This window comes from Platalea leucorodia, assembly GCF_965183815.1.
Source record: "Platalea leucorodia genome assembly, chromosome: 1".
Lineage (NCBI taxonomy): Eukaryota > Metazoa > Chordata > Aves > Pelecaniformes > Threskiornithidae > Platalea > Platalea leucorodia.
The window spans coordinates 37,081,605-37,100,715 of record NC_138823.1 but is presented as its reverse complement, the minus strand read 5'-3'; the positions used below and the strand labels follow the sequence as shown (position 1 = coordinate 37,100,715).

General features: G+C 41.4%; 1 protein-coding gene across 1 annotated transcript in view; it reads right to left on the bottom strand.

The window, feature by feature from the left end:
- The window catches only part of SLCO5A1 (solute carrier organic anion transporter family member 5A1), a gene marked incomplete at both ends in the record, with an annotated part of 77,799 nt that overhangs the window by 36,442 nt on the left and 22,246 nt on the right, over positions 1-19,111 (bottom strand). Inside the window, one exon of the mRNA XM_082328181.1 lies at positions 6,756-6,888. Within this exon, the coding sequence (XP_082184307.1) occupies positions 6,756-6,888 (133 nt within the window). The remainder of the gene's footprint in view (positions 1-6,755; positions 6,889-19,111) is intronic.

Sequence of the window (19,111 nt, the reverse complement as noted above, 5' to 3'; positions counted from 1 at the left end):
TGATAGCAGAGTATCAGATAACATAATTTCTCCTCTAAGTTCATCTTGCAGTGAAAGAACACAGGGAAACATGGATAAACTCAAATAGTTGCTTCCATAAAGAAGGACAACATCAGAATTCACCCACAGAGTTCTTCTCATGTACCGAAAGTGCAATTCTCACTATATAATAATTTAATTGCACTGCGTTTATGTGGCAAGGTTTTGGTAGGGCAGTGGGGGCTGCAGGGGTGCTTCTGTGAGCAGACACCATGAGCTGCCCCCATGTCGGACAGAGCCAGCTCCAGCCAGCTCCAAAATAGATCCACCACTGCCCAAAGCTGAGCCCATCAGCGATGCTACTGGCACCTCTGTGGTAACTTATTTAAGAAAGGATAAAAAATGCTGCCCAGCAGCTGTGTGAGGGGAGTTAGAAAATGTGAGAGAAACAGCCCTGCAGACACCAAGGTGAGAGAAGGAGGGGCAGGAGGTGTTTCAGGTGACGGGGCAGAAAGTCCCCTGTAGGCCCAGGGTAAGACCATGGTAATGTAGGTTGTTCCCCTGCAGCCCGTGGAGGTTAACGGTGTAGCAGGTATCCACCTGCAGCTCGTGGAGAGCCCATGCTGGAGCAGGCTGCTGGCAGGAACTGCAGCCTGTGGAGGAGTCCACACAGGCGTAGGTTTTCTGGCAGGACCTGTGACCAATGGGGGACCCACGCTGGAGCAGTCTGTTCCTGAAGGACTGCACCCCGTGGAAAGGACCCATGCTGGAGCAGTTAATGAAAGACTGTCTCCCATGGAAGGGACCCCACGCTGAAGCAGGGGAAGAGTGTGAGGAGGAAGGAGCAGCAGAGACAGAGTGTTACGAACTGACTGTAACCCCCATTCCCCGTCGCCCTGCACCACTCAGGGTGGAGGAGGTAGAAGAGCTGGGAGTGAAGTTGAGCCTTGGAAGAAGGGAGGGGTGGGCAGAAAGTGTTTGTAGTTTTGTATTTAATTCTTACTATCCTACTCTGTTATTAATTGGCAATAAATTAAATTAATTTCCCTAAGTCAAGTCTGTTTTGCCCATGATGGTAACTGGTGAGTGTTCTCCCTGTCCTTATCGCAACCTACAAGTTTATCATCATGTTTTTTCCCCCTGTCCTGCTGAGGAGGGGGAGTGAGTGAGCAGCTTGGTGGGCACCCAGCGGCCAGCCGAGGTCAACCCACCCCACTAATCTACACTAGTGTTTGGAAGTTTCAGTGAAGTCAATCACATTATTGCAATATCAAATCATGACAATGAAAGACTGAAGCTCTTGCTTTCAAATCACAGTTTACAGAACTGTGGTGGGTTGACCCTGGCTGGACACCAGGTGCCCACCAAAGCCGCTCTATCACTCCCCCTCCCCAGCAGGACAGGAGAGAGAAAATATAACAAAAGGCTCATGGGTCGAGATACGGACAGGGACATCACTCAGCAATTACCATCATGGGCAAAATAGACTCGCCTTGGGGAAAATGGATTTAATTTCTTGCAAATCAAACCAGAGTAGGGTAATGAGAAAATAAAAACCAAATCTTAAAACACCTTCTCCCCACCCTCCCCTTCTTCTCAGGCTTAAATTTACTCTCGAATTCTCTACCTCCTCCCCACAAACCAGTGCAGGGGGACGGGGAATGGGGGTTGCGGTCAGTTGATCACACGTTGTCTCTGCCGCTCCTTCCTCCTCAGCAGGAGGACTCCTCACACTCTTGCCCTGCTCCAGCATGGGGTCCCTCCCATGGGAGACAGTTCTCCATGAACTTCTCCAGCATGAGTCCTTCCCATGGACTGCAGTTCTTCATTAACTGCTCCAGCATGGGTCCTTTCCACGGGGTGCAGTCCTTCAGGAACAGACTGCTCCAGCGTGGGTCCCCCGCAGGGTCACAAGCCCTGCCAGCAAACCTGCTCCAGCATGAGCTCCTCTCTCCATGGGTCCACAGGTCCTGCCAGGAGCCTGCTCCAGCATGGGCTTCCCATGGGGTCACAGCCTCCTTTGGGCATCCACCTGCTCTGGCGTGGGGTCCTCCATGGGCTGCAGGTGGATATCTGCTCCACCATTAACCTCCACGGGCTGCAGGGGGACAGCCTGCCTCACCAGGGTCTTCACCACAGACTGCAGGGGAATCTCTGCTCCAGTGCCTGGAGCACCTCCTCCCCGCCCTTCTTCACTGACCTTGGTGTCCGCAGGGTTGTTCCTCTCACATATTCCCACTCCTCTCTCTGGCTGCAGTTCTATTGCACAGGTTTTTTTCCCCTTCTTAAATATGTTATCACAGAGGTGCTACCAACATCGCTGATGGGCTCAGCCTTCGCCAGCTGCGGGTCCAGCTTGGAGCTGGCTGGCATTGGCTCTATCGGACATAGGGGAAGCTTCTAGCAGCTTCTCACAGAAGCAACCCCTGTAGTCCCCCCCCACTACCAAAACCTTGCCACACAAACCCTATATAAGAACAATTTTTACATTTTTTGTACATCTTTTACACTTAAAAAAGGAAGCTACAACAGGAAGATAATAATTATATATTTGTTCAAACTTTAAATGTTTGAAAGTATTGAGTTGACAGGATTACTTGCACAAGAAAGAAAAAAATTTGGCCTCATATTTGTAATGCAAAGATATTGCAAACTGTATTTTTAAATGAAGGCAAATTCATATGCATGTATAACGGTTTGTGTGGTAAATGGTTATGCAAAGGCAAACACCAAACAAACAGCCATGTGTAACACCATTTTTGTTAGAAAGATTGTACGGGAAGCTTTTGCATGGCAAATCTAAGTGACTGAAAGTTTTGACTAGTTTTGATATTATGTAAACAGAAAATCCTCTATTCATTCATTTTAGCTGATAACATACATGGATTAGAAAGCAGACTTTTAGGAGGATTAGTCAGCACTATCAGACAGGGAATAAATCGGTAGACTGTATAAAAATGTAGTAACATCCTTTTTAGGATCTCAAAGGCAGAAGCTGCAAAGGCACTGATCAAAGAAACGATCCGTGGCAATATTACGCAGAAATCTGAAACCACCCACTCAGCAGGAAACAGCAAAGGAGACAGGGGCCTGTGATGTAGCACGAGATGAAATTGAAATCCAAAGGGACAATTATGGTAGTAGACCGAGTGCTGGAGATGTCACAAATGCAGCACTGGATGCAATTATCTGCAACGTCTACGCTTCACATCTTCCTGGAGAAATATCAAAGAATTGGAAAACAGACAAAAGACAATATCAAAAATAATAAGGATGCCTACAATGGGAAATGAGAGGTCAGAACAGGTTCTGTATTAATTAAAAGCCCTTTGTTTTCTGTCTTCTAAAGTCAAAGAAAATATGCACAAGAACACCTCAAAGGCATCTGCACAAGCCCTAGGACCTCAAATAAAAGCAATTAAAGCTAAGGAAGGACCAGACAGCGCTGGAGGAATTCCTTTAAAATTCTTGTGTGGAATGCCAATGAAAGACTATATGGGAAGATCCAAGTATTAAACAGATTCAGAACTAGGCAAACACTCAGAAAAGTGTCAGCAAAAGAAAATTTGACGCAAAGCACCTGACAGACTGCCAAGGGTTACTCCACAGCTAATGAAATCCCTACGTAGCACATTAACAGTTCTCAAAGACAACAACATGATGGATGATTTCTAACAGATACCCCTACAGTTACCACATTAGAATAAAAAGGAGTTTTAAACCTTTGATGGGCTGGCATAGATAGCTGGCCTATAATTTAGCCCAGAGCACCTACAGAAAGCACAGGTGTGCAAAACCCAGGAGCACAAACCCAAGGTCTGTGAAACTCAAGGAAGAATCAGATCAGAAATAACCCTGAGAAATAAGCACTTACTTTGTTTATCAGGTTTGACAAGAGATAAACAAAGTTACCTGTCCTGCATATATGCAACATACCTCTTAGACAGGAACAACTTAAGTGAAAAATAGGCTTTACTGTAATTTTTGGTGCCATACACCATAGTTGCTGTACTTACTATTTTGTCTGTAATCATTATCTCCTTCAGTAATGGAATTTTTCCACTGGCCCCCTGTGATAAGTTACGTTAGAAACCTTACAGCTATAATAAAGGAAAGATAAGAATCAAAGACACTAATTCACTTCAAACAGGACAAGGCTGAGGAATCTCAAATACGACTGCCCGTTAACTTATCTCAACTGCACCCTACTTTTAAAAAGCATGTCAGCTGAAGTAAGTGCTAGACTACTCTTATATTTCAAATTGCTAGATTACATAAATAAAAATAAACTTGGCTATGTGGCACTTCCCTCCAAGGAGAAAGTCACAGTCCCAGAAAATAGATTTCAGTGGAATGAAAGTCTACACTTCCAGAGCTCTCTGCAACTGGGCAGTCAGTGAGTAGCAAGGGACAAATGACCAATCCTCACACCATGAGAGTCTTCATTTTAATGGGTAGACAAAGCTTCAGAAAGAGAAAAGAGAATGAGGTGCAGATGCTATGAACACCACCAAACTTTTACGAGAGGCCACCACAGATTGTGAAACAAATTACCAGAGATCTGATAGCAGGGGATACTTTTTAGAAATTAAAGAGAGAAAAAATTGAGAGCGCCAAAAATGAAAAAGTAATACAAGGACCTGGAACACCCTTCAGGGAAAGCCAGTCTCTACAGATTTAATCAACATGATGGAAAAAGGAAACCGAATGACTTTTACTTTTCTATGCTGGCTAGAATGCGACTCGCCTGCTGAGATCCTACGACAGCTGATTTCCTGCACTTGCTTCAGTCACATTTGCATCACTTCTGCTGGCACCCCTGTGCAAAATTGAAATCACCAAGATACTTTGTTCAGGTGACATTAAACATTGGAGATACATGAAATGCATTTAGCGATTTGACATAAAATCTTCCAAATGCCCAAACTAGGCTCTTTTCCCTATTTTGCTTGCAAGGCCTGGTACAGTTAATGTTCTCAAAGCCTGCCCACAGAAATCGTTGTAAGAGGTGACTTCTCATAACTCTTGCCATGGAGGTCAGTAGTTACAGCATTTCTGTAGGATGCCAGGGATCCATCCCTGGCACTGGGCACCCATCCTCGTCACTCGCTCTTTTGAGGAAGGATAGTTAAACTTGTAATTCATAAGCAAGGGCAGGCATTTTTTTGCCTGATCTCGCTGATGCATTTGGCTATGACAACATTGCACGTATATCCAAGCTAGCTTTAAACAAGCTGTAGTGGCTGTCCATCCACTGGGGCACAAAGCTTGGTGCAAACGGCCCAAAAAGTGGCAAACTGATGTGTCCGTGCTGCTTTGGATATGTTACCTTCACCTGAGCTGTTTAAGTTAAAACTCACACAGATATTCCCACACTACAAGGCAGCTACATCAGTGGCTGCATTATAAATAAAGTGAAAAGTAAAGCTTACCCCACATTCATATAGCCCCACTGATTTCACTTATTAAATATGTTTAGGGGCCAGTTCACAATTTCTGTTGAAAAGTACTGAGCAGATGTTGACTACCACTTCTGACAGTCCTTAAAAACACATGAAATGTAAGAGTTTTACAAAGAATGCATAATATTTTCTTTTGATTTCTAATCTTTTATTCAAGAATAGTCAAAGCACGTTTTTAACACTGCAGCACATTCATATGACAAATCTTTTCTGTGAGATAAGTCAGTATATACATGAGAGCACAGAGTCATTAACCCCAAGGTTAACTGAGCACTCAGGTTTGCCTTTCTCTCGCTGAAAATTCAGCTAGACAGTCCTGTGCAGCAATGCTCTTGGACTAAGTAAGAGAAATAAAGTCGCAATAAGTCTTCAAAAGCTTAAGAACACTTCAAAGAGAAAATTTTTCACATCAAACTGTCAGGAGAGATCATTGCAGGATAAACAGGAATGGATACAGTCTGACTGCAATGGCACAGTGACAAACACTAATCTAGTGCACGAGAACTGACACTGCACCCTACACCTAGAAAGTTGTCTCCTCCTGGGATAATGAATTTAAGTCTTTTCTGGGCTTGCGTGAAAATTTCAAGGCAGATTTATGAATTACCTGAGAAAAGCCAGTTAGAGCCTCCTCAAGACCTGCTTCCTCAAAGAGACATTTCCAAGGAGGCCATATATCAAAGGCTGCCCAAAGACATCAGCTAATGATTATGGCTGTTACATCTCAGCGCTGCTGGAATCCTACTATTTACTAGAGAATAATGTGACAGTTTACATCATCTGCTGCCTAAACATGAGCCATCACCCTGAGAAAAAAAACTGGAAAGGCCGTGTTCTGACCCCATCCTACCTCCTTCTCCTAGACCAGGGTAAACAAAGTCTACCATTTCTCATTTGGGCAGCACAGCTCAGCATTTGGTGCTGCCTGCTCTGGAAAACCAATGAAAAGATTAATCTACCTTCCAGCAGGAAGGGCTTGGCCTTGGGCACCAGTGATCTTCAACAGTCTCCTGCAACATGGATATTCTGTCCTGCCACCCCTGTGCTGAGCACTGTCAGTCAGCGCCCACAGTAGTCAGAGACAGTCCTGGAGCAGCCAAAAGCAGGAGATTTTCCGTGCAATGTGCCCGTGCACTTTTTTGGCAAGCATTCCCTCTCTGTCAGAGGCTAGCGTGTAGTAATCAACAGAAACCTCCTCTTCCTTGGCCTCCTTGTACAACCTTAAACAAGCCCTCAAGCAATATGATTTCCCAACCTGTTTCAATTCCCTACGGGCAATTTAGAAAGTAGTTTTGAAAAATGCTTGATCCTTACCAGTTTCCAATGAATCGGGGATCACTCTGGTCAATATAAACAGTTGTCCTAGGATCAACATAGAAACCAATAAGAAGTCCTCCTAGCAAGTATCCAGCTGCAGGACCAAGTGCTCCCATTACGTACATGATGGCTGAGAAAATAAAAGGTCAGAGTCGTACATCAATAAAATTAATGTTTCATTAGTTATTTACATGTAAAATCCAAAAGTAAAAGATGCTTCTTAAAGCAGGGAGTTTTGTTCCCTAAAACCTTCAGAGCCCTTTTTTGCAAGTAACATATTGATAAGAAAATTACTGCTTTCTGTACATTTTCAGTCAAATTATGGATGGAAGTATATACTGCTTTGGTATTCTGGATGGAAAGCATACTTGACTTTGACAATATTTTTCATATTTGTTAACATTTCCTTTGAATCAAAACAAAATTTAATACATAAATAGAAAAAATATAATTAATGGTAAGCAAATAGAAAAGCAAAGGATAAAAATTGTGTAAGACGACAAAGAACAAAGTACAACCTTCCGACTTAGTTACCATCAGACTAATACTGGGTTTAAAAGAATGACCAAAGTTAAGAAAGCAAATATTTCTATTTCAGAGATTGACAGAATTATGTTTTTATCTGTGTAGCCATGGACTTGCCCCTGTTTTACATAACTGATGCCAGCAGACTGTATATACCATATTTCCTGCAAGACTCCTGCCTTACTCAGAACATTTGATCTTTTAAATTTAAAATCTTAATGCTATTTTAAAAGGGATTTCTTAATTTTAAAAGCAAGTAAAATGAAAATAAGTAGTTCATGTGTAACCATACAGACACACATTTTCCAATATCATCATGGTCTGAACATTGGATGACAGCAAAATCATTATAACTTGGAATAACAGAGTAGGAGATAGCAACAGAATGCTCCTATCTGCTGTGTCTTCTACAAGATACTCTTCAAAGTGCAGTCTCCAGTCCTGGTCCTTCAACCATCCGCATCAGGGCATGGGTGAGAAAATGTCGCAGCTCCCCTTTGGCTTGTGTGCTAGTGCTGTCAGGAGCAAGGGAGAGACAGAGGCAAGGAAATACTACATCTTAGCATGGGGCCAAGATGCAACTGGACCTGGGACCCAGGAAACCTTTCTGCATCTCCCAGTAGAGGCATAGTTGAGACACCAGCAGGAGCAAAAACATCTGGTCTGTTTGCTGACAAGAACTGAGTGCTGAGATTTAGGAATCCTGCTCTCATTTGCAGGTTTTCAAATGAAAGGTGGATAATTTAAAGGCTGTCATTTGCCTTGCCCTTAAGTGTTGCCAATTCCACTCTTTTCCTTTTCTGCTTCTGCAAATCCCAAATCAACTTTTTAACTGAGTCAATGTCAGTTATCACAATCTTAAATTCCAACACCTTTCAAAAGATCCATATGATCTTGACCGCAACATCAAGACCATAGCCATCTTCCAAAGATTGTTCTCTTATAAGGGACCAGCTGTATCAGCTGAATGTTCACAAGTCCATGGAGCCTGATGGAATTCATCCCAGAGTACTGAAGGGACTAGCAGATGCTATGGCAGGACCCCTCTCGACCATGTACCAAAGGTCTTGGGAGTCTGGGGAGGTCCCTGCTGACTGGAAGCTAGCCAATGTTATTCCAATCTACAAAAAGGGCATGAGGGAAGACCCAGGGAACTACAGATCTGTTAGTCTAACCTCAGTTGCCAGAAAAATTATGGAGAAGATTATACTGGGTACTATTGAAAGGCATTTAAAGAATAATGCAATCATCAGGCACAGTCAACATGGGTTCACGAAAAGGAAGTCCTGTTTAACTAATTTGATATCCTTCTATGACAAGGTCACCTGCCTAGTGGATGAAGGGAAGGTGGTAGATGTAGTTTTTCTGGATTTTAATAAGGCTTTTGATACTGTCCCTCACAGCAGCCTTCTGGACAAGTTGTCCAACTGTGGGATGGGCGAGTTCACGGCACGCTGGGTGAAGAACTGGCTGAAGGGCAGAGCTCAAAGGCTTGTAGTGAATGGGGCTACATTTGGCTGGCAACCAGTCACCAGCAATGTTCCTCACAGTTCACTTCTAGGGCCAGTTCTGTTCCACATATTTATCAATGATCTGGATGCAGGAGTTCAATGCATCATTATCAAGTTTGCTGATTATACCAAACTGGGAGGTGCTGTTGACTCTCTTGAGGGACAGGAGGCCTTGCAGAGGGATCTAGATAGATTGGAGCGTTGGACAATCATTAATGGCATGAAATTTAACAAGTTGAAATGCCAGATTCTGTAGCTAGGATGGAGTAACACCAGGCACAAGTATAAGTTGGGAGAGGAGTGGCTGGAGAGCAGCCCTGCAGAAGGGGATCTGGGGGCGCTGGTCGACAGCAGCTCAATATGAGGCAGCAGTGCGCCCTGGCAGCCACGAGGGCAAACCGCATCCTGGGGTGCATCAAACACAGCACAACCAGCCGGTCAGAAGAGGTGATTATCCCGCTGTGTTCAGCGTTGGTGCGGCCTCACCTCAAGTACTGTGTGCAGATCTGGGCCTCACAGTTCAAGAAAGATGTGAAGGCCCTTGAATACATCCAGAGGACGGCAACAAAGCTGGTGAAAGGGCTGGAAGGCATGTCCTGTGAGGAGCGGCTAAGGACTTTGGGCTTGTCTAGTTCAGAGAAAAGGAGGCTGAGGGGCGACCTCATTGCTCTCTACAGCTTCCTGACTAGGGGAACTGGAGAGGGAGGTGCAGATCTCTTCTCCCTGGTATCCAGTCATGGGGCATGTGGGAATGGTTCAAAGCTGTGCCAGGGGAGGTTTAGACTGGACATTAGGAAGTATTTCTTTACCAAGAGGGTGGTCAAACACTGGAACAGGCTTCCTAGAGAGGTGGTCGATGCCCCAAGCCTGTCAGTGTTGAAGAGGCATTTGGACAATGTCCTTAATAATATGTTTTAACTTTTGGTCATCCCTGAAGTGGTCAGGCAGTTGGACTAGATGATCATTGTAGGTCCCTTCCAACTGAAACAGTCTAGTCTAGTCAATTCCCCTACTCCATCTCTTTCCTTCCTTAATGCATCCTGCAGTACTCCTCCGTTTTAAGATGCTTCTGTCCTGCTTCCCATACTGTCTGGCTGTAAGCACGAAAGGCAAGAGGGGTGGTAAGGGATGGTCTCTGCTGTCCACTCATACGTCCGGTACCACCAAAACCCAAGCTCCAGCAGTACACCACCACTTGCTCAGCTGCTGCAGATCCACTATGTAGCACATGAAAAAACAACTGATTATCCCATGCTCTGAAGACATCATCTTCACTGCAAAATCTCTATCTCCACATGGTTTCTGTGGAGCAGTCACTCTCCATGGAAGTATGCAAACTCCATCCTTTTTAGTCCCATCCTCAATCAGACATGCTGTGTCCTAGACTGCAGCACCTGAGGAAGCACAGCTGAGTTGTTAGAGCTTGGGTTTCTCCATTACCAGTTACAGTAAATTATATCTCACAGACAAATAACCAAAAAGAAATCACTAAATCTGCCTGATTAAACCAAAATAACTTGTACATTTTCACCTTATGTTTTGAAATAAGAGAAAGAAGAAAAAGAATATTGTCATGAGTAAAAAGGGACTGCAATCTGAGAGCTGTATTGCGGGGAAAAACATCACAGAAGCTACCACAAAAGGTAAACTGCCTATAGTAAAAAATGTTTCCAGACTACAAATTGATTAAACAGATTTATTACTTTTAAATTACTCTTTCTTAAACACATTTTCAGTTTTTATTAAACTGCAATTTCAAATAATTAGATTTTGCTGAAGCCTTTTTTGCATAATGGTTTCCAGAACCGTGTTCACTATTTAAATTTATTCCAGCCATGTTCCCCTCTGGATTGATTGTGAACAATTCTCTGTATGCCTAAAATGCTCCATCAGACATTGTAATGCTGCTCCTTAGCAGTAAGTGGTTAGATAAATCCCACAGTAACTGTTATTTGCAAAATCCACATCATGAGGAGGGGAAAAAAAAAACAAACTCCATCCACTGTAATAAATTTTGTTCCACAAATGTTTGCTTGGAAAATTGATTCAAACAACTACAGCAAACTCAGATCTCTAAAAAGTTTACAGAGGAAACACAAAGGGAGTAAAAGAGTGACCTAATCTATTCATTTCAGTATTCAGAAAAAATACTTATGCTGCATTTATTCAGCTTCAGTTCCACCACTGAAACAGGCAAAATGCAGCAACTGCTCAGGCTTAGAAGCACTATCTAGACAGTGCATTTTGTACACCTGGTAATTTCAGAGGGTTTTCTTCATAAGCAGAAATACTGTACAGTAAAGATAAAAATAAGAGTGTATACTGTGCTCCATTAGAGGAGGGAATGCTGTCCAACATTTCAAAAGTATTTTAAAATTACTGTATGCTGGTCAGGCTTCAAGTTTTTAATATAACTTACAGACAACATGTAACTTTCTGGATCTTTTGGAAAACAGAGAGTCCCCATGTGCCTGGTCCAGGGCAGGAGGAAACCTGTGAGCAGACGAGTTCCACAGTTGCCACTTCAAGACACTTTGCAGCATCTTCCTCAGCACCTAGTAATGGCCACTATCAGAAATTGGACACCAAGTGCAATAAACTGATTTGGACTTCTAAATAGGACTAAAGATAGGGCATGGCAAGTAAAAGATTTTGATATTTCAAAATGAAGTTCTTACTTAAAAAAATCTGCCCCAAACCTTGCTGTGGAAGTGAAGGGAGAGCCATCTCCAAGAGTCACCCTGGCAGGCTGCTCCAGGGTCCTGGACCGTTGAAATTCTGGTCACAGCCCTCACAGCCACACATCCCAATGTCCAGGAATAAAGAGGTTCCTGATTCCCAAACAGGCCACCAAGATTACTGGATGATATAGAAACGAAACTAAACTGGAAACAGATTCAATCGGGGCATCATCAAAATTGAGCCCACTTCACAAATACAAAATTCTATGAAGAACTGTTCCATAATTTTTTCCACTCAGGTCACTAGAAGGTCTCCAGCTTCTGGATGAAAAAGGTTCTGAAACATGTAGATGATGTAGAAGCACCTTCCTTTCAGCCCCCTGCCTGGCATTTCAGCTAGCTCTTTTTGGTCCTCCCTCTTTGGGCCATGATCTGGGATCTTGATCTGGGGAGTTGCACTGATTCAACAGCCGAGAAGTTTCAACAACAGGAGTAACAAACATTTTTATCAGGGGACATGCTGGACTACTGTGATGCAGAGGCAGGCCACATGGTATCCAGATGATTTTTTTAAATTGCCCTTAAGGACATCCAGGATTTTTCTTTTAACCTCCTAGCCATAACCTTGAGTGGTGCTTAGATTTGCAAGTTGCCTTCAAATTTCTAAGTCTAAAAAAGTCTAAAAAAATATGCTATAAAATAGCAGTAATATGTCCTTTCCCATGACAAAATAGAGATGCTGTACATTCTATAAGTTATAACTCTACTCCAAACAATAAATCATCTTTCAAAGATAAAATGAGGAAACTATTGTTAATAGAGACATATGGGCTACAACATTCATCTGATTCTCTTCTGATTGGTTTTCATTGAAATGAAAAATTGTACCCCTCAGAGTTACTGCATTAGCCATGCATGTTCAATGCTGGCAAGTCACTGAGTACACTTCTCGGGAAACATGGGTCTCTCTAGGAAAGAGCATCTGCAGGTCACCCACTCCTAACTGAATTAGAGCCATCTGAGAACTACTCATGACATTCAACACAACCAGCTCAGACTGGACCTTGCAAAACTCCTTCCCCAGAAGCCTGTTGTAGCTTGCTGCTGCTGTGATGTAGGATCTTAAGTCTTCAAACCAAAGCACAGGTTAGTCTACTAAAATTACATGGTATTTAACAAGACAATTTCAAAGACCAAAGAGTTTGCAGATTCTTTCAAGTTTCCCTTTTCTCTGAAGAACTCAGCGTTGTGGGGAGGAGTTTGCACTAGCAAGCATACCTCTTCCTCTGAGTGCAGCTTCTTTTCAGTGACGAGGGACAGCCTTTCCCAGCCCTCCCAAAACTGGGCTTTCAGACCGTGGTTCTACCTCTGACATAGATGGCAGATAAGTAAAAACATCCTGGTTCAGACAGTTAATTAAGTGCCCATTTGCCCCCATGATATCCAGCCATGGTTATTTTAATTCCTTTGAAGTTGTGTACCTGAGATGCTTCTCTGCCTCACTGAGTATGGCCTCAGCATGGCATATTATCTCAGGCACAACACCATACTAGCAAGACCGTCTAGTTTAGAAACTGCAGCTGGCTATGGCTAGCCAGGCTTAGCCACAAACATCCATCACAGCTAAGATGTTGGATGGGAGAGAGGGAGTCAAAGCAACAGTAATTGAACAACACATGGAATTTACCTTCCAAAGCGAAATAAGATAAAGCAATGATGTCATTCACTGGAAACGTTATCCTGGGACATGTCGCAATGAATGCTGCCATTGTAACAACATTTGACAAAATGATAATATTGTCTATTGCTTCTATTCAGAGGAGATTCTTCTTCAACAGAAGAAAGCTTTCCATACAGCCTATTCCAGCAAAGTCTCTATGACTACAATAAGATGGACTGAATCTTCTATGGGTCCGAAAATCCCTGTGTTCACATCACATGCATGAAATAACTTCGTTGCCAAAGATTTTATTTTTTTTTAATCTACCCACGCTATAAAAATATACTGAGACAGGTCATAAAAATACTTTGAATGTCCTTTTCCTCCTCTAATCGCACCAAATGACAACTTCAATACATTTTGCATACGGGAATATACAACATATGTCCCTATGGCATCCTTAAATGCGTACATTGTTAACCCTCTGACAGTGTCTTTTTATATTAGTTATGCTAGTATCAATTAAAGTCGCAAGCATCATATTGTGCCTAGATGAACAGAAAGTACAGAACATTAGTGGGCTACAACAGGCTGTCTGGCTTCTGGGTTCTAAAAAAGCCACTTTGGTTTAAGAAGTAAAAACAAAGGCATATATTGCTCAGTGCCTGTCATCTCCTCTGTGTGCACACACATGTCACCACACAGAGTTTATCACTGGATGAGGAGGAACATTTCTGAAAGACCCCATTGTTCAAATCTTGGCAGCACGTCACCGTAGTACAACTGTTCATTTCATACATGTGTAAGGCAAGCAGAATTTGACCTTTATTCTATTTGCAATGAAAGTTTAGAATTTGCAAACTCCTGCAAAAGCCACAGTGTTTAAAAAAAAAAAAAAAAAAATATATATATATATATATGCATGTTTTTTCCTGTCAAAATAGCATGGCAATTTTGGTTGGTAGATTTTTGCGGGATACTTAGTGACATAGAGGTATAATCCTTTTATATCTGTAGATTTCAAATTTTTACTCCAAAAACTTAACCGTCATTATCATGAGGGTATTGATTGGGAAACAGAGATACAAAAGGTAAAATTAATCCCCCCCCAGTAGAGTCAAAAGTCCAGGAGTATAATTTACTTCACCAAAGCAATAACTCAGTGTCCTGCCTGCTGAACAACACTCTTCCTGAAAGAACAGCACAAGGCAGAATAAAAACAGCAAACAAAAGAAAACATTTGTGAATTTGCAAGAAAAGCCTTGTGTTTATAGACTACCTGTCTACCACCTGAGGAGTGAGCTTTATCAGAAATGGCAAGATGAACTTTATATAATCCTGACTGTGTCTCTATGTGTCAGGAAATTTAGGGGGCTACAGAAAAAAAAAAAAAAAAAGATAGTCACGGGGGTTACCTTCTGGGATTTTGCAAGCAAAAGAAGTATCACCATGCTGTGGTACCATAGCATCCTCTCTAGTCCTACTGCAGCACATGTTCCTGGAAAGCTGAGCTATGCTGTCACTGGAGAATAAGCAGCAGGATATTTCTCTAGGGCAGGTTTTAGTTTCCCCACAGAACAAAGCTGACAGGCAGAGGTTTCAATGGGGAACATGCCTCAGCTCTCCCCTGTTCCTCTCATGTCCCAGCACCATGATGGGGTAGCAAGGAACAAGCATAAAGCAGCTTTCAAAGAAACATTGCTCCCATTCATAAAGGCGTATTTACCTCATCCTGTCTAAATTCACCCACACAGAAGCCATCCAAAAAACCATAAGGTTTAACCACTCTTTTGAGCCTGAGGACACAAAACTGTGAGGAGTTGTGAGCAGAAGCCAGGCATACTTCTCAAAGGCTTTTAAGTCAGGAAATCAGTTCACTTCCTTCTTTTCTTCATGCCCACACAGCCAAGCCTTTCTATACATACTTTTCTTTAATGTGGTTATTTGCTCAGGAAAAAACAATGCTTTAAGCATTATTGCAGTTCAGATAACAATGTACAGATCAGATCTTTAAATCATTTCCTTTCAAAATGCATTAGCGTTACCATGACTTTAAAAGTCCCTCAGATCCAGTGCTCCACTCAAAACAATAAATAGAGCAACAAAACTATTCCAGTAGCCTCCCTTGATCTTTGCATAGAATATATTTGTCACTATTTTCACAAGCAGATTCCACAAATCTAGGAGACAAATTTTTAGAGAAGCATAACTAAAGCATAATTTCACATGTCTACCATGCAAACTAACTAATGCAAACTAACTTACCACTCCATTAAAAAATGCTGCAAGTTAAATTAAATACAAGTATGTTCAGTGACTTGCCAATGCCAGATGTAGAGCACTAGATTTTTACTTCTCTCTTACAGATATACTACTAAGATATCATTTGTATCGAAATAGATATCATTCCCTGGCTTAAACAGCGAAGCTGTTTTATGCTTTGCATTCTCCATTTGTGGAGAATTCTAATTCTAAAACATTACAGTCATTTTCACAGGATCCAATTCTCACATCACAAAAAACGAGGAAAATAAGCCCAAACAAAACAAGCTAAAATAGGTTGCCTATCCCAAAGCGTACCTCTCATACACACTGCCACTGCAATACTGCTCCCAGTCACTTGCTATGCTGCGGAGCCACAAAGACTACAAAGCAATTCATCTTAAATCAAAATTTCACAGGACTCAGCACTTGTCTTTAGGTTACACTATCAACAGGTGTGTGTATCCAATCCAAAAACTGAAAACATCGAAAATATCAAAGAAGAAAGGCTTGCACTTGTACCATGTTATTTCAGCCTTAGAGATACCCGGATCAAGAAAAGATATACCCAAGAAAAACTACTCCAGTGCTTAAAATGGAGTCTTTATTTCTTCATTCTTAAAACCTGAGAACTGTGGAAGTAGAAACCCAAGGGGCAACTGGAGACTGTCCCATTCTTTAGAGACAACTCTTTCATTTGGAAACACAAATATTACTTCTTTTTTTTCTTCAGAATCTGTCTTTTCTCTTTTTATATTCACTTATAAATAAACATTTGCTGATAATATTTCCAAGCATGACTTGTGGTTAGTAAGTAAATAAGAAAAAGACACATCTGCTTTAAGAGTTTAATGAAAACAGCTGCAATTTCTAAGTGCAGTTTCCATATCAGTGTGGTTAACTGAATTTAGACACCACGCATGAGGAAATTCTTATTGGATAGTTAAGCAAATCAGGTTTTATCAGTTTTATCAGTTCTTAAACCAATTTGAAGGCAAGAACCTTCTGGTGACGGTATTCCAAAAGCACATACAGCTATCTCTAAGCATATGGAAAGTCCCCACTGATGCGAGTGGCTCATGTGTCTAAAGATGAGGTTGTCTATACTTGCATGATCAGAACCTAAACTGAGAACAAAGATTTTCAGGCGTTCTCTCCATGGACTAACAGGCATTGGGCCCCTCAATAACTTGTTTTTAAAAACAGAAGTGTCAACAACTACTTAAATGCACAAATCTTAGAGCAATGAAAACCAACTATTTAAACCTCTGAGGTGTTTTTCCACACATAGGGAATTATGATTTGGAAATGCGCTGTTATTGAAATTTAGCTCTCAGACAGATGCACATACAACCTGTGCTGGATGCAGTGAGAATGTCCAAAGATGCCCTGAAAGGCAAAACTTTGCTCTTGGCTGTTATTTGCTGGAAATCAGTTCTCAAAAAAAGCTCCACATCTTACCCTCAAGTTTTTCAAGTCTCTGTCAGTACCTTGCATTATAAACATAAAACAACTTAACATATCCCAAGAAGGTCACTAGCTGTGAGTTCCCAAACCCTGACTTTTCAAAAGTGCATGTTTCTCAAAGACGTTTTCTTTTGTGAATACCTTTAACTAATGGAACATGTAGAGACATTGACCCTTCATGTAAATACTTACTGAGTGACTCCTCGGTCCCTTCTGAATTCTTGATCTGTCAGCATCCCAAAGTTACCGTCAATAAAACATCATAAATGTAATGTTCATTTCCACACAGAAAATTATCTACTGTATATTACCACTAACCTAAATCCTAATCAAACTACTACTCCAAATTATTTTAAAAGCCTTTAACATCCCAAATCCAAGAAACTACTAGCTAGATATAATTCCATTGTCTTATTTCCCATTCATTCAAACAGTGAAAGCTAAGTCCACAGTGGTGAATTCATCACTCACACTAGTAGGATCCTATAAGTTAGTGAGGCTACTCTCACGAGGCAGGCAGGATTTGGCACTTCTGTCCTATTACTTGGTGATGTTCCTAATAGGAGGACACTGAAGCTGTTGGCTGTCTTTAAGAGACACTGGAGCAGCTTCTTGACTCACAGTCATTCTTTCCGTTAAGTCATGTCACATGGGAATATCTCATCTCTGCCTTTTAATTGCTTGGCTTTGTTTTTTTTAATGGTTTGGCAGCTGAAGGCGCACACACGCATTTAATTTTCATTGGGGACTATCCCCGGGCACATGCTTACGGACTCTGTTGATCTCAACTTCTTAACACTAATTTTCATTTCTTTAGTATTACTTCTAACTAACTTGGAGTGAGGCTGCGTTGTTCATTTGCATCTCACTCCCTTTTCTTTAGGTTATCATAACTGAAAAATATCAAGCAGTGAAAGCTGAAATTTGGCCTGCAAGCAGACCTCACCAGGTAGATCATGAATAATCAAATGAAAGAGACTGAAGGATTTTTAAATCCGGCGAATTTAAAATTGCAGTGAGAAAGCCCAGGTCCATAGCTACAAGACCATCAGAACCCAGCTCAGAAGAGTATTTCAGCATATTTGTATCTGTCCTAGCTTTATATCATGTTCAGGTAGTGTAACAGCACAAGCAGGCAGGAACATATCATTCAGGTCCTCTCATTTCTTTTTGATGGGAGAATGTTTTTCTTGGAGGAAAAGCAGAGGAAGAGCCTGGTGAAATTTTTCAGACACAGGACCAGATTTTAGAGTATGCCATCACGTACTATGCGAAGAACCAGGAATAAGTACCAGTTCCTTAGCATAGTCTACGTACATTAATGTCTATGGATCTGGGCTTTACTGGTTACTGTGCACAAACTGGGTAATGGCACACCTAAATACCTGATTTTCAGAGGCAGGTTTGACACACATTTTGCATACTTCATCATTATCCAAAACAAGACCCTTTTTGCCTAGGAAAGAAACTGTGAGGAAGAAATGGAGATAGACCAAATATCTCCATAGAAGGGAAGAAAGAGAAAGGGAAGGTTAGGTACTGATAGTCAAAGAATTTCTATATATATTTATTTTTCCTTTGTCCCACCAGCAAGACAACAGCACCAAGAAGTAAAGGGGGAAATTATTTCAATCATGTTCTCTCAGAATTAATTTCCTTTCAAAAATTGGTTTCTGCCTAGGAGGCACAGGTTAATTATTGAAAATGTTGGTGATTGTTTTTCCCTTGACTACCTCTTGCTAATAGATTGCAAAGAAGGGCAAGCCAAATAGCATTTCTTCTTGTTTTCTTTGTAAATTGCACTTACATTTTCATCTTTCAACCGAAACAACAGGAATTACAGTTCATTACTCCTATCTGACTGAAAATCTGCCTGTAAGGAAAAGCACATTATTCCAGTAATTTGCAGATGACCCTGTTAGTTTTATTAACATTTATTGTGTTGCTAAAGAAGTTATTTTTCTACATTCAAAAAGGCTGAAAGCTGCAATAGCTTCAATAAAAAAATACTAAATAACAATTTAATTGTGAAATGCAGAGCCGTATAGCCATATTTGAAACCATATTGAAAATATTATTACAGGTCAAAGAGTCTGAAAAACATTCTCATCCATGTGTAACAGTTATAAATAGCAGAGCCTATTTATTTTGGCTATAGGACAACACCACCATTTTATGAAAACCTCCAAAGTTTCAAAATTTGCTCTTTATTCTCATAGGAACAAACATTGTTTGGGCATTTTCACG